The 14,195-nt window shown below is 44.4% G+C and overlaps 1 protein-coding gene across 1 annotated transcript in view; it reads left to right on the plus strand.

Moving 5' to 3' along the window:
• LOC121554959 (methyl-CpG-binding domain protein 5) overlaps positions 1-14,195 on the plus strand; it is a 38,493-nt gene that overhangs the window by 7,387 nt on the left and 16,911 nt on the right. Inside the window, 1 exon segment of the mRNA XM_041868676.2 lies at positions 5,651-6,327. Within this exon segment, the coding sequence (XP_041724610.2) occupies positions 6,215-6,327 (113 nt within the window). The 5' untranslated portion in view covers positions 5,651-6,214.

Consider the following 14,195-nt stretch of genomic DNA (forward strand, 5'->3'; position numbering starts at 1 on the left):
TGGAGAACAGGAGGGCTTCTTAAAGAAAAACTAACAGGTCTGTGAGAGCCGGAATTCTTACTGGTTTAGATTCTGTCTCTCACAGTTGAAGAGTACCTATGATAAAAATTACAGACCTCTACAGGCTTTGTAAGTAGGAAAACCTGCAAAATCGGCAGTGTATCAAATACTTGTTCTCCCCACTGTACATGGTCTCTGATACGATGCAGGAACTATGCATTTTTTTAGTTTGAAACGATTCAGTGCGATTCAGTTTGATTAGAGAACGAATTGATTCGCTAAGATTTGTTGCATAAACACATTCATTTTCCGTTCTAAAATCAAATCTTCTGCTGTTGGAGCTGGGCCTCTGAGCTGGATCTGTCTGAGCTGACGTGTGTGTGTAAATGGTGTATGTACTATGCACCTGAGCTTGGGCTGGGCGATATATCTAAAATATTTGAATAAAAGTTTTTGTGCGATATTCCAAATGCCTGTATCACAATAATCATGTTTTTTATGGCTGATTAAACAGCATGATCATTACACAGGTGCACCTTGTGCTGAGCACAATAAAAGGCCACTCTAAAATGTGCAGTTTTGTCACACAACACAATGCCACAGATGTCTCAAGTTTTGAGGGAGCGCGCAATTGGCATGCTTACTGCAGGAATGTCCACTAGAGCTCTTGCCAGAGAATGGAATGTTGATTTCTCTACCATAAGCCGCCTCGAACGTCATCGTAGAGAATTTGGCAGTACGTCCATCCGGCCTCACAACCGCAGACCACGTGTAACCACGCCAGTTCATGACCTCCACATCCGGCTTCTTCACTTGCGAGATGGACAGCTGATGAAAAACTATCTAAATGTCTCAGGGAAGCTCATCTGCATGCTCGTCCTCACCAGGGTCTTGAACTGAGTGCAGTTCGGCGTCGTAACTGACTTCAGTGGACAAATGCTCACCTTGGGTGGCCACTTGCACGCTGTAGAAGTGTGCTCTTCACAGATAATTCCCTGTTTCAACTGTACCGACCAGATGGCAGACGGCGTGTATGGCGTTGTGTGGGCAAGCGGTTTGCTGATGTCAACGTTGTGAACAGAGTGCCCCGTGGTGGTGGGGTTATGGGATGGGTAGGCATAAGCTACGGACAACGAACACAATTGCATTTTATTGATGGCAATTTGAATGCACAAAGATACGTGACACGTTCCTGAGTCCCATTCATCCGCCTCCATCACCTCATGTTTTAGCATAATAATGCAAAGGCCCATGTCGCAAGGATCTGTACACAATTCCTGGAAGCTGAAAATGTCCCAGTTCTTCCATGGCTTGCATACTCACCAAACATTTCACCCATTGAGCATGTTTGGGACGCTCTGGATTGACGTGTACGACAGTGTTCCAGTTCCCGCCAATATCCAGCAACTTCACACAGCCATTGAAGAGGATTGGGACAACATTTCACAATCAACAATCTGATCAACTCTATGCAAAGGAGATCTCGTGCTGCATGCGGCAAATGGTGGTCACACCAGATACTGACTGGTTTTCTGATCCACGCCCCTACTTTTTTTTAAAGGTATCTGATCAACCGATGCGTATCTGTATTTCTAGTCATGTGAAATCCATAGATTAGGACCTTATTTATTTATTTAAATTGACTGATTTCCTTATATGAACTGTAACTCAGTAAATCTTTGAAATTGTTGCATGTTGCGTTTTATTTTTGTTCCGTGTACATCCAAGTTGGCTAAACTTGAACAATAAAGACTAGCTGGCGACTCACTAGCATGTGGGCTTGTGCTTGAGAGATTGTTTGAGACCTGTGTTAATTTTCCATAATGCCTGCTACAAGAAATTAGTCATTATTAGTGAATGTGCATGGTTATGGTTAAATGTGTTAAAAAAATAAATAATCCAGATCATTAGATTATTGCTGAATGTTTGAAATGCAGTGTATTTCACCTTTAATTGTACAACCAAGCTTATTTAGAGAAATGTTTTAAAACATTGAGATATATACAGTATATCGTGAATCGCCCATGTTTAAAAAATAAATAAAAATAATAATACATCTAGACTATATCGCCCAGCCCTGAGCTGAGCCGTAAATGAGACTAGGCATCTACCACCCCACTACCACTATCAGATTAGGGGGGGCAAATGTGGCATGTTTATTGTCCCCCCACTTTGGTTCTGAAATCACCATCACCCACTAATTAACTTGTCATTTTTGCAGATTAAGCGTTTGAGCTAGTAATGTAACAATATTTATCGTTTACAAATTAGCTATGACATAGCCAATGAATATAGAGCACAATTTGGGATCTCACCCAATCTCAAAATCAAATGGTTTTGACCATTCTGAAGTTTTTACGGAGTGATCTTCTACTCTCACTTCGGCCATGCAGCGTGCCCCTGCAAAAGTGATTGGTGTCCTCGTTATAAAATTATCAACTTTACCCTGTATATCTGAAAATGACCACATAAAACGGATTGTTTAAAGCAAAACTACCAAAACTGTTGCTGATGGCGAACCAGAACAATCAAAATAAAATATATTGTAAGCCCCGTTCAGCAGGTAGACCTATAGCCAGATGAGAGTTGTCTCCGGTAGCTTACTTTTATTCCTGTAAAACACAATTTTCAACAGTGCATGTATAACAACAACCTAGCAAATTACATAGGTTGTCACTCAACTAATAAAGCCTAATAACGCATAAGCCATTCTATCATTTGAATGCTGATGGTGCCTGCAGAATAGATCATGAACGTGCCGCCTGCCTCGTGATACTGGGCGCAGTTTGACTAAGCTACTGATATTCCCTGGGGTTGTTTGGCATGCAAAATGACTTGAAGATCAATGACTCAACACAGTTGCGTGCTTAGTTCGACCCTAAAGGAGAGGACGCATCAGTTGTCACAAAATATGAGGTATTTTTGGAAGGTGGAAAGAAAGTAGTATGAGCAAAACATTTTTGTAAAGTTTGAATCGATTTTCTGACCGATGCATGCTACATTTGGATCGTTTGGGTTCCTCGGACCTATGCACTTGCATCTTAAACATTTGAAGCGTTACATCCCTAATATATTGCATTTTACTATATACCGGTATTGATACACACACCGGTGTGGATTTTTACTGTACATTCTCAAATGGCATTTTGTTTGATTTGTTTAATTAAATGATTCAGTAATGACTCAAATTCTTGAAATTGTCAGTTTTTATCGCCAGTAAGAAACTGCTAACAGCTGAGAACTGCTAGCTAAATGCTAGCACAACTAGTCAACAACTTCGGAGCAGAGACCCCCGGAAATCGTCCGACTGCCCTCTTAGTAAGATCTGCAAATTAACCCGAAAGTGGTCAGAGGATAATAATTATTCTGATATTCCTTTTTTTTATTTTATAGAGGCATACTAAGACAAAATAAACTTGACAGTGTTTAAATTATAACAAATTAGTGCAGGAAATGAAGAAAGTGATGGACGTGAATGCTGGAATTGAACAAATAACTATAGAAATGGCAACCATTGGTCGAGTACCAGAGTTTGAGGCTACAAAATAGGATTTTGATGCATTCTTCTACAAATAAGACTACTTCACTTTCAGTAATGTCCTCTTTATTATTTTTGTTTGAAGTTTGTTTTGAGCTGTATAAAGCAATCAGAACGGAGAAAGCCAATTTAAAACCACTTAGAATTAATTTGTTGCCATCCTAGGGTCATGCACAACTCATCAAGCGTATTTAGAACTGTTATTATTCAGAAACGTCAAATGGCGTCATACCGTCAATGACAAAAATACAGTGATATGATATTTTGGCCATATTGCTCAGCCCTAAGGCGTAGTGTACCTGCTTGCCATTTTATTATCCAGGGAATATTTTTTTGCTGAGTGCTGTGTGGATATTTAGGCTACATTTTACATTTCGTTCTGATACACTGGGTCAAGCGTGGAGTTGGATTGTTTGTTCACATTATCACAAGTAGAGACGCTGTGTCCCTGGAACTCTACGCTGCCAAAGTATTTGGAGCTGTTGAATCTAATGCTGAACCCACCCACCCCCCCTTTTGCGACAGCTACCTTGCATCCAAGAGAGCCTGGCCTATTTTTCAACCCGCTCTTGTTTCCCTCCAAGCTATGGAGCAGTGGCAGAACACTGGAGAGCCATGATGTGTTTTGTGGCTGATTTATCATGTGGGAGGGAGCAGTAGGCCTATCATGCTCTACAAATGTGCCTGGCTTTCAGGCACACATACTGTGGAGGGTGAAACACGATAAAGCCTCAAATTACACAAACATTAGATTTTAGTTCTACAGTCCATACTCGTGATTATGTTGACATTGTGCAGGCTTTCAGTCAACTATGAAAATAAAGGAAGGCACAATGTAGGTAGGCTGACAATCAGATCTGAATATTGGCCTTTGCTGTTCCGTTTGTCCTCTTTCAGACATATCCCAAGGGTGGCTGTGACAGTGGCACAGTGCTGACTACCGCTGCTCTCATACATGGAGAAATTCGATGTGGGTGTGTGTGTGTGTGTGCTGCGCTCTAATTTAATACCAAGCCATTTTGTATTGGTATCTGGGCGAAGGAAGGTGCCCTAGCTTTAATTCCCAGCGTTTTCTGTGCTCGCTTGGCTGTGTGGATGAGTCATCCGTCACAGAAAACGCTCAGCGAGCGTGATTCACACTCCTGTAATGCAATATCAAAGTGCTGCTGTTTTTATTTCACCCCAGAGTTCCGGATAAGTTGTCGGTCTGACAGGCCTGGTGGCGAGGACGCGCACCCCACAGTCCAGGAGACACAAAGGGCTATCGAGTGTTTCAGCACCTGGGCGGCCCATTGTCACCTTTACTCTCTTTCAGTAAGAGATGGGAGACAGATTTGACAGTTTAGATGACAGAATGCAAGACTTGTGTTAAAATTAAACAACAAAAATGAAAATATAGCTAAAAAAAATCTATTTGTCCTCCAAATCCACCCACCTAGAAATGGCCGTGGAAGATGCAAAACGACTAAAGAATACACGTGGTCCTCTGTAGCTCAGCTGGTAGAGCACGGCGCTTGTAACGCCAAGGTAGTGGGTTCGAACCCCGGGACCACCCATACACTAAAAAAGATTAAAAAAATGTATGCACGCATGACTGCAAGTCGCTTTGGATAAAAGCGTCTGCTAAATGGCATATTATATTATTACTATATATTATATTTATCCCCATCCTATTGCCGCTGGTGATCTCATCATAAAGAAGGGCTTGGTTAAAAAGGGGGTGGAAGGTAGGTAGACAGGCCTATCGCCGTGGCGACTCAGTATCAGTAAGCCATACAGCAGTGTTGTGATTTTGTGACCATTCACACAGCATAGATAGTCTAGTACAGCTAGTTACCACTACAGTACAGTGACCCCTACCTCTACAACTAGTCCTAATTACATTGAAGAGAGATTGGATGTCATTGTTTTATTAGAGGAAAAACTATATTTTGAAATGTGCACAATTAATTACATATTATTGTTGGGTATGCAAAAGTTATGCAAAGCCTGTATTGTGTGGGAAATATTTAGGAATATTCTTCTCAATGAGCTCCTACTATTAGACTATACATATATTCCTAAAAGCTTTTGTAGTAAATTTGACCGTGTTACTTTTTACTTGTTTTACAGGTTGGAATATATGGGACAGTGGCTGCTTTAATCCATTATTCACTCTGGGATGATGTCATGCTGACGTAACCCACAACGATGAGGAGTTTTAAGGTGCCAGCGCCAGTTAGTATCAGCCATAGTTCACTTAATCACCATTGATGACCAGATCCATCCAGATTTGTCCAATATCAGCTTCTGTGAACTGAAAGTGAAACGTTGGTCTGTGAGAGAGGTCGCCTGGGCAGCTCTACTTCAAGTTCCCTCAGGCCACCCATCCCAATGTCGCCAGGTCCTCCCACCACTACCATGGCCTCTTCACAAAAACATTGATGAAAATGGTGATTTTAAACAGGATGGGGACAAAGGGCCTCGACGGTCTTGTTCCACAGTGAACCTGTCCCAGAAGAAGCAGGCAACGGTGGGATTGGCAGTTCCACCATCGAAGCTGTTGTAGCACATCTCTTGCTTGGTCAGTTCACTCCTGAGAGACCCCAGGATGACGCATACTAGTCTGAGCTCTCTGACAGACTTGTGATATCTCACATTGCAAGGGTGTAGTTGTGCAGACTTAAGGAGTGGACAATGAACAGAACAAAGAAGTATGAAGGTCTGTGTTCTGAGGGGAAGCCGCCCCCGGCTGAAGTCCCTATAGGTTGGCAGCGGAGGATCACCCAGAGCAGGGTTGTCTACATAAGGTAAGACCTACTCTACCTGTATTTAAACTAGCCTGGGGTCCCTCCATCTGCCCAATCAGTATTTAGGCTAATTATTTATTTCCTTCTACAGGAAGATTTTCATGTAACTGTCTGTGTTTGTTGAACAGGTTCCTTCATACAGGATAAAAAAAAAAAAAACATATTTGCATATTAGGCCCACTATACCCTTTGATTGTCCTTTTACTTAATATTCTCAGAGATGCTTGTCATTAGGGATTTAATGATTCACCGATACGCATCGGTCCCCGATTCAAATGTTTAAGTTATGATCAGTCCGCGGACCCCAAACCGATCCAAATGTAGCATCTGTCAGAAAATCGATTCAAACGTTACGAATCGCCTGATTTACTAAAATGTTTTGCTCATATCTAGGTTTTCTTTCTACCTTCAAAAAATAATTTTTTTAAATAATATTTTTTATTATTTTGTTACAACTGATGCGTCCAGTTCCTCTCCTTCAGTGTCGAACTAAGCATTTACCTGTGTTGACAGTCATTGATCTACAAGTCATTAGTCAGTAGCCTAGTCAAACCGTGCACAGCTTCGTGTGCTGACCAACTCGAGGTAGGCGGCATGTTCCTGATCTTACACATCTATTCTGCAGGCACCTTCAGCATTAAAAATGCTAAAATTGCTTGTGCGATATTAGGCTTTATTAGTTGAGTGACAACCTATGTAATATGCACTGTTGAATATTGTGTTTTACCGGAATAAAAGTAAGCTACCGGAGACAACTCATCTGGCTATAGGCTACCTGCTGAACGGGACCTACAATACGTTTTATTTTGATATGGTCATTTTTAGATATACAGGGAAAAGGTAATAATTTCATAATGAGGACACCAGTCACTTTTGCGGGGCGCGCTGCATGGCCAAAGCGAAAGGAGAAGATCACTCCTTTAACTTCAAAACGGTCAAAACCATTTGATTTTGAGGTGGGGGTGAAATCCAAAGTTATATATTCATTGGCTATGTTAAGCTGGCACTTAACAAACTAGTTTACACACACACACAGCAAGCTGGCACTTAACAAACTGTACAAGGCTATAAACAAGCAGGAAAATGCATATCTGGAGGCTGTTTTTCTGGATGCCGGTGATTTTAATTCCACTAAGACACGCGATGCCCAACTTCCATCAACACGTCTCCTTCGCGACTAGGGGCAGTAATGTCCCTAGACCACAGTTATTCTACCCACAAGCATGCATACAAGGCCCTCCCTCGTCCACTATTCGGCATATCAGATCATAACTCTGTACTCCTGTTTAAAAGTGAAGCTGACCAGAATCAGAAATGTTGCTACAGGACTGCTTTGCTAGCGCTGAGTGGAATATGTTTTGAGAATCCACCAACAACATCGACGAGCTTAACCACCTCCATCACTGACTTCATTAGGAAATGCATCTGCGATGTTGGCCCCAAAGTGCACAGCGCTGCTTCCCTAATCAAAAGCCCTGGATGAACACTGAGATTGGTGCTAAGCTAAAGCAAAGGGCTACCGCACACAGGGCTACCGCACATAACCCTGAGGCTACGGCTGAGGACAGGAACAAGTACAAGAAGTCCAGCTACGACCTCCGCAGAGTCATCAAACGAACAAAAGGACATTATAGGAATAAGGTGGAATCATATTACACAGGCTCCGACGTCCGCCGCATGTGGCAGGGGCTACAGTCCATTACGGATTAGAAAGGAAGACCCAGCCGTGATCTGCCCAATGATGCCTCTCTACCAGATGAACTCAACGCATTTCATGCATGCTTCGACAATAACGACACTGTGCCGGCTGTGCGGGCTGTCACTGACCCAGAGGACTGGGTGATTTCGCTCTCTGGGGCCGACATGAGTAAAGTCTTTAATCAGGTCAACACCCGCAAGGCCGCGGGGCACAACGGTATTCCAGGGCGCATTCTCAGCATGCGCAGAACAGCTGCCAGGCATATCCACGGTAATTTTCAACCTCTCCTTGTCCCAGTCTTAACCTGACCACCACCATTCCTGTTCCTAAGAACTCAAAGCCACAATGACTACCGCCCTGTAGCACTCACATCTGTAATCATGAAGTGCTTTGAGAGGCTGGTTATGGCACACATCAACTCCATCATCCCAGACACCCTAGACCCTCTCCAATTTGCATACCGCCCCATCAGATTCGTGGACAACGCAATCTCAATTGCACTTCACACGGCCCTCACCCACCTAGATAAGAGGAATATCTATATGAGAATGCTGTTCATTGACTACAGCTCAGTGTTCAACACCATTGTCCCCAAGCTCGTCACTAAGCATAGGAGCCTGGGACTGAATACCTCCCTCTGCAACTGGATGGGGGCGAGCACGTCCACATTGACGGGGCTGCAGTGGAGCAGGTCGAGAGCTTCAAGGTCCTTTGTGTCCAAATCACTAAGTGGTCCACACTCGCTACAGTCCTGAAGAAGGCGCGACCACGCCTCTTCAACCTCAGGAGGTTAAAAGGTTTGGCATGGGCCCTCAGATCCTCAAAGTTATACAGCTGTACCATTGAGAGCATCTTGACTGGCTGCGTCACTGCTTGGTATGGCAATAGCATCGCCCTCGATCGCATGAGGGACGCTACAGAGGGTGGTGCAGACAGCCCAGTACATCACTGGGGCCAAGCTTCCTGACATCCAGGACCTCTATGTCAGGCGGTGTGAAAGGAAGACCCGGAAAATCGTTAAAGACTCCAGCCACCCAAGACTGTTCTCTCTGTTTCTGCACAGCAAGCTGTTACCGGTGCATCAAGTCTGACGCCAATAGGCTCCTGAACAGCTTCTATCCACAAGCCATAAGACTGCTAAATAGCTAACACAATGGCTACAGGGCTATCTGAGTTGACCCTTTTTTATTGTAATTTTATTTTTGTACTGTCTCTATGCACGCTCAGAGTGCCCTACACACGCACGCACACTGAGATTCCTACACACATACACTAGATGACCAAAAGTATGTGGACACCTGCTCGATGAACATCTCATTCCAAAATCCCCCTTTGCTGCTATAACAGCCTCTATTCTTCAGGGAAGGCTTTCCACTAAATGTTGGAACATTGCTGCAGGGACTTGCTTCCATTCAGCCATGAGCGTTATTGAGGTCGGGCACTGGTGTTGGGCGATTAGGCCTGGCTTGCAGTCGGCTTTCCAATTCATCCCAAAGGGTGTCCAATGGGGTTGAGGTCAGGGCTCTGCAGGCCAGTCAAGTTCTTCCACACCGATCTCGACAAACAATTTCTGTATTGTCATGCTGAAACAGGAAAGGGCCTTCTCCAAACTGTTGCCACAAAGTTGGATGCACAGACTTCTCTAGAATGTCATTGTTTGCTGTAGTGTTAAGATTTCCCTTCACTGGAGCTAAGGGGCCTAGCCCAAACCATGAAAAACAGTCCCAGACCTTTATTCCTCCTCCACCAAACTTTACAGTTGGCACTATGCATTTGTGCAGGTAGCGTTCTCCTGGCATCCACCAAACCCAGATTCATCCGTCGGACTGCCAGATGGTGAAGCGTGATTGATCCCTCCAGAGAATGCGTTTCCACTGCTCCAGAGTCCAATGGCGGCGAGCTTTACACCACTCCAGCCAGCGCTTGGCATTGCGCGTGGTGATCTTAGGCTTGTGTGCGGCTGCTCGGCCTTTGAAACCCATTTGGAACTCGGTAGTGAGTGTTGCAACCGAGGACAGACGATTTTTACCCGCTACGCGATTCAGCACTCGGCAGTCCCGTTCTGTGAGCTTGTGTGGCCTACCACTTTGCGGCTGAGCCGTTGTTTCTCCTAGACGTTTCCACTTCACAATAGCGGCAATTACAGTTGACCAGGGCAGAAATTTTACAAACGGACTTGTTGAAAAGGTGGCATGAGATGGCCTATGACAGTGCCACGATGAAAGTCACAGCTCTTCAGTAAGGCCATTCTACTGCCAATGTTTGTCTATGGAGATTGCATGGCTGTGTGCTCGATTTTATACACCTGTCAGCAACGGGTGTGGCTGAAATAGCCAAATCCACTCATTTGAAGGGGTGTCCACATATTTTTGTATATAGTGTATCTACCTCTATCTCTCCAGGATCCCTGCACATTGTGGAACTGACTGACCCTGCATATGCTTACTTACGTTCCCGTGTAGCTCAGTTGGTAGAGCATGGCACTTGCAACGCCAGGGTTGTGGGTTCGTTTCCCGCGGGGGACCAGTTTGACAAAAGTATGAAAATGTATGCAGTGACTACTGGAAGTCGCTCTGTAGAAGAGCGTCTGCTAAATGACTAAAATGTAAATGTATAATTTTCTTGTGTTCTTTTTAATACATTTTTGTTCTACCTTTTATTACTACTGCATTGTTGTGTTTAGAGCAAGAAAGGCATTTCACTGTACTAACTGAAGTTAATTAGTGGGTGATGGTGATTTCAGAGCCGAAGTGGGGGTGGCTACAGTACATGCATCATTTACACACACAGTACATACACCATGAGTAAGGTTTCCATTCAATTGGCGACATACACTGCTCCAAAAAATAAAGGGAACACTTAAACAACACAATGTAACTCTAAGTCAATCACACTTCTGTGAAATCAAACTGTCCACTTAGGAAGCAACACTGATTGACAATACATTTCACATGCTGTTGTGCAAATGGAATAGACAACAGGTGGAAATTATAGGCAATTTGCAAGACACCCCCCAATAAAGGACTGGTTTTGCAGGTGGTGACCACAGACCACTTCTCAGTTCCTATGCTTCCTGGCTGATGTTTTGGTCACTTTTGAATGCTGGCGGTGCTTTCACTCTAGTGGTAGCATGAGACGGAGTCTACAACCCACACAAGTGGCTCAGGTAGTGCAGCTCATCCAGGATGGCACATCAGTGCGAGCTGTAGCAAGAAGGTTTGCTGTGTCTGTCAGCGTAGTGTCCAGAGCATGGAGGCGCTACCAGGAGACAGGCCAGTACATCAGGAGACGTGGAGGAGGCCGTAGGAGGGCAACAACCCAGCAGCAGGACTGCTACCTCCGCCTTTGTGCAAGGAGGAGCAGGAGGAGCACTGCCAGAGCCCTGCAAAATGACCTCCAGCAGGCCACAAATGTGCATGTGTCTGCTCAAACGGTCAGAAACAGACTCCATGAGGGTGGTATGAGGGCCCGACGTCCACAGGTGGGGGTTGTGCTTACAGCCCAACACCGTGCAGGACGTTTCGCATTTGCCAGAGAACACCAAGATTGGCAAATTCGCCACTGGCGCCCTGTGCTCTTCACAGATGAAAGCAGGTTCACACTGAGCACATGTGACAGACATGACAGAGTCTGGAGACGCCGTGGAGAACGTTCTGCTGCCTGCAACATCCTCCAGCATGACCGCTTTGGCGGTGGGTCAGTCATGGTGTGGGGTGGCATTTCTTTGGGGGGCCGCACAGCCCTCCATGTGCTCGCCAGAGGTAGCCTGACTGCCATTAGGTACCGAGATGAGATCCTCAGACCCCTTGTGAGACCATATGCTGGTTCGGTTGGCCCTGGGTTCCTCCTAATGCAGGACAATGCTAGACCTCATGTGGCTGGAGTGTGTCAGCAGTTCCTGCAAGAGGAAGGCATTGATACTATGGACTGGCCCACCCGTTCCCCAGAATCCAATTGAGCACATCTGTCTCGCTCCATCCACCAACGCCACGTTGCACCACAGACTGTCCAGGAGTTGACGGATGCTTTAGTCCAGGTCTGGGAGGAGATCCCTCAGGAGACCATCCGCCACCTCATCAGGAGCATACCCAGGCGTTGTAGGGAGGTCATACAGGCACGTGGAGGCCACACACACTACTGAGCCTCATTTTGACTTTTGATGACTAAATTTGATTTCCATTGATAATTTTTGTGATTTTGTTGTCAGCACATTCAACTATGTAAAGAAAAAAGTATTTAATAAGATTATTTCATTCATTCAGATCTAGGATGTGTTATTTTAGTGTTCCCTTAATTTTTTTGAGCAGTGTATATTTTTATGCAAATATTCTAGAATCCATATAAAGAAAATATGCAAATTTTCCCACCAGTGGTATGTTTCCACCAAATGGACTTGTTGCGGATAAAAATCAGTGCGTGACGACGTAGTGCACACAATGTACTTTCTCCACTTATGTTTTCATGTGCCGAATAAAAATCAAAAAGTTGCATGCGTTTCCATCGCATTTACAACTCTACCGATAGTTTTGTCACACAAACTGTTGCGTTAAAAAGCAAATGTGCCTACCTACTCTGGTCTGGGCACCTTCTCTCTAGCCAACAGCTGGCAGATACAGTGCGGGTTTAATAAACTGCCGAGTCGTAGTGGGGAGGACCATACACCACATCATCGTGTGACTCCAAAGTTACTTTGATATGACTGTTATTATATCAATATTTGCGCATTAAGGTTTTTCCACCGCCATTTCAGGCGTAATTAATTTTACGGACATAACACGATCCCACTATTTTGAACGAACAAATTCTGTCGGCATTTATAAAATTACACCGAAACTTCCTGTTTCCATCACAGCTGTAGTGAGTTTTCTTCTTTTTTTTTTTATGATTTTACGCGCATCTCTGAAGCTGGAGACTCTTATCTCCCTCACTAACTTTAAGCGTCAGTTGTCAGAGCAGCTTACCGATCACTGCACCTGTACACAGCCCATCTGTAATTAGCCCACCCAACTACCTCATCATATTGTTATTTATTTTGCTAATTTGCACCCCAGTATCTCTATTTGCACATAATCTTTTGCACATCTATCATTCCAGTGTTAATACGGAATTGTAACTATTTTGCACTATGGCCTATTTATTGCCTTACCTCCATAACTTACTACATTCGCACACACTGTATACAGTGGGGAGAACAAGTATTTGATACACTGCCGATTTTGCAGGTTTTCCTACTTACAAAGCATGTAGAGGTCTGTAATTTTTTATCATAGGTACACTTTAACTGTGAGAGACGGAATCTAAAACAAAAAATCCAGAAAATCACATTGTATGATTTTTAAGTAATTAATTTGCATTTTATTGCATGACATAAGTATTTGATACATCAGGAAAGCAGAACTTAATATTTGGTACAGAAACCTTTGTTTGCAATTACAGAGATCATACGTTTCCTGTAGGTCTTGACCAGGTTTGCACACACTGCAGCAGGGATTTTGGCCCACTCCTCCATACAGACCTTCTCCAGATCCTTCAGGTTTCAGGGCTGTCACTGGGCAATACGGACTTTCAGCTCCCTCCAAAGATTTTCTATTGGGTTCAGGTCTGGAGACTGGCTAGGCCACTCCAGGACCTTGAGATGCTTCTTACGGAGCCACTCCTTAGTTGCCCTGGCTGTGTGTTTCGGGTCGTTGTCATGCTGGAAGACCCAGCCACGACCCGTCTTCAATGCTCTTACTGAGGGAAGGAGGTTGTTGGCCAAGATCTCACGATACATGGCCCCATCCATCCTCCCCTCAATACGGTGCAGTCGTCCTGTCCCCTTTGCAGAAAAGCATCCCCAAAGAATGATGTTTCCACCTCCATGCTTCATGGTTGGGATGGTGTTCTTGGGTTTGTACTCATCCTTCTTCTTCCTCCAAACACGGCGAGTGGAGTTTAGACCAAAAAGCTATATTTTTGTCTCATCAGACCACATGACCTTCTCCCATTCCTCCTCTGGATCATCCAGATGGTCATTGGCAAACTTCAGACGGGCCTGGACATGCGCTGGCTTGAGCAAGGGGACCTTGCGTGCGCTGCAGGATTTTAATCCATGACGGCGTAGTGTGTTACTAATGGTTTTCTTTGAGACTGTGGTCCCATCTCTCTTCAGGTCATTGGCCAGGTCCTG

Source organism: Coregonus clupeaformis, chromosome 40 (genome assembly GCF_020615455.1).
Source record: "Coregonus clupeaformis isolate EN_2021a chromosome 40, ASM2061545v1, whole genome shotgun sequence".
Taxonomy (NCBI): domain Eukaryota; kingdom Metazoa; phylum Chordata; class Actinopteri; order Salmoniformes; family Salmonidae; genus Coregonus; species Coregonus clupeaformis.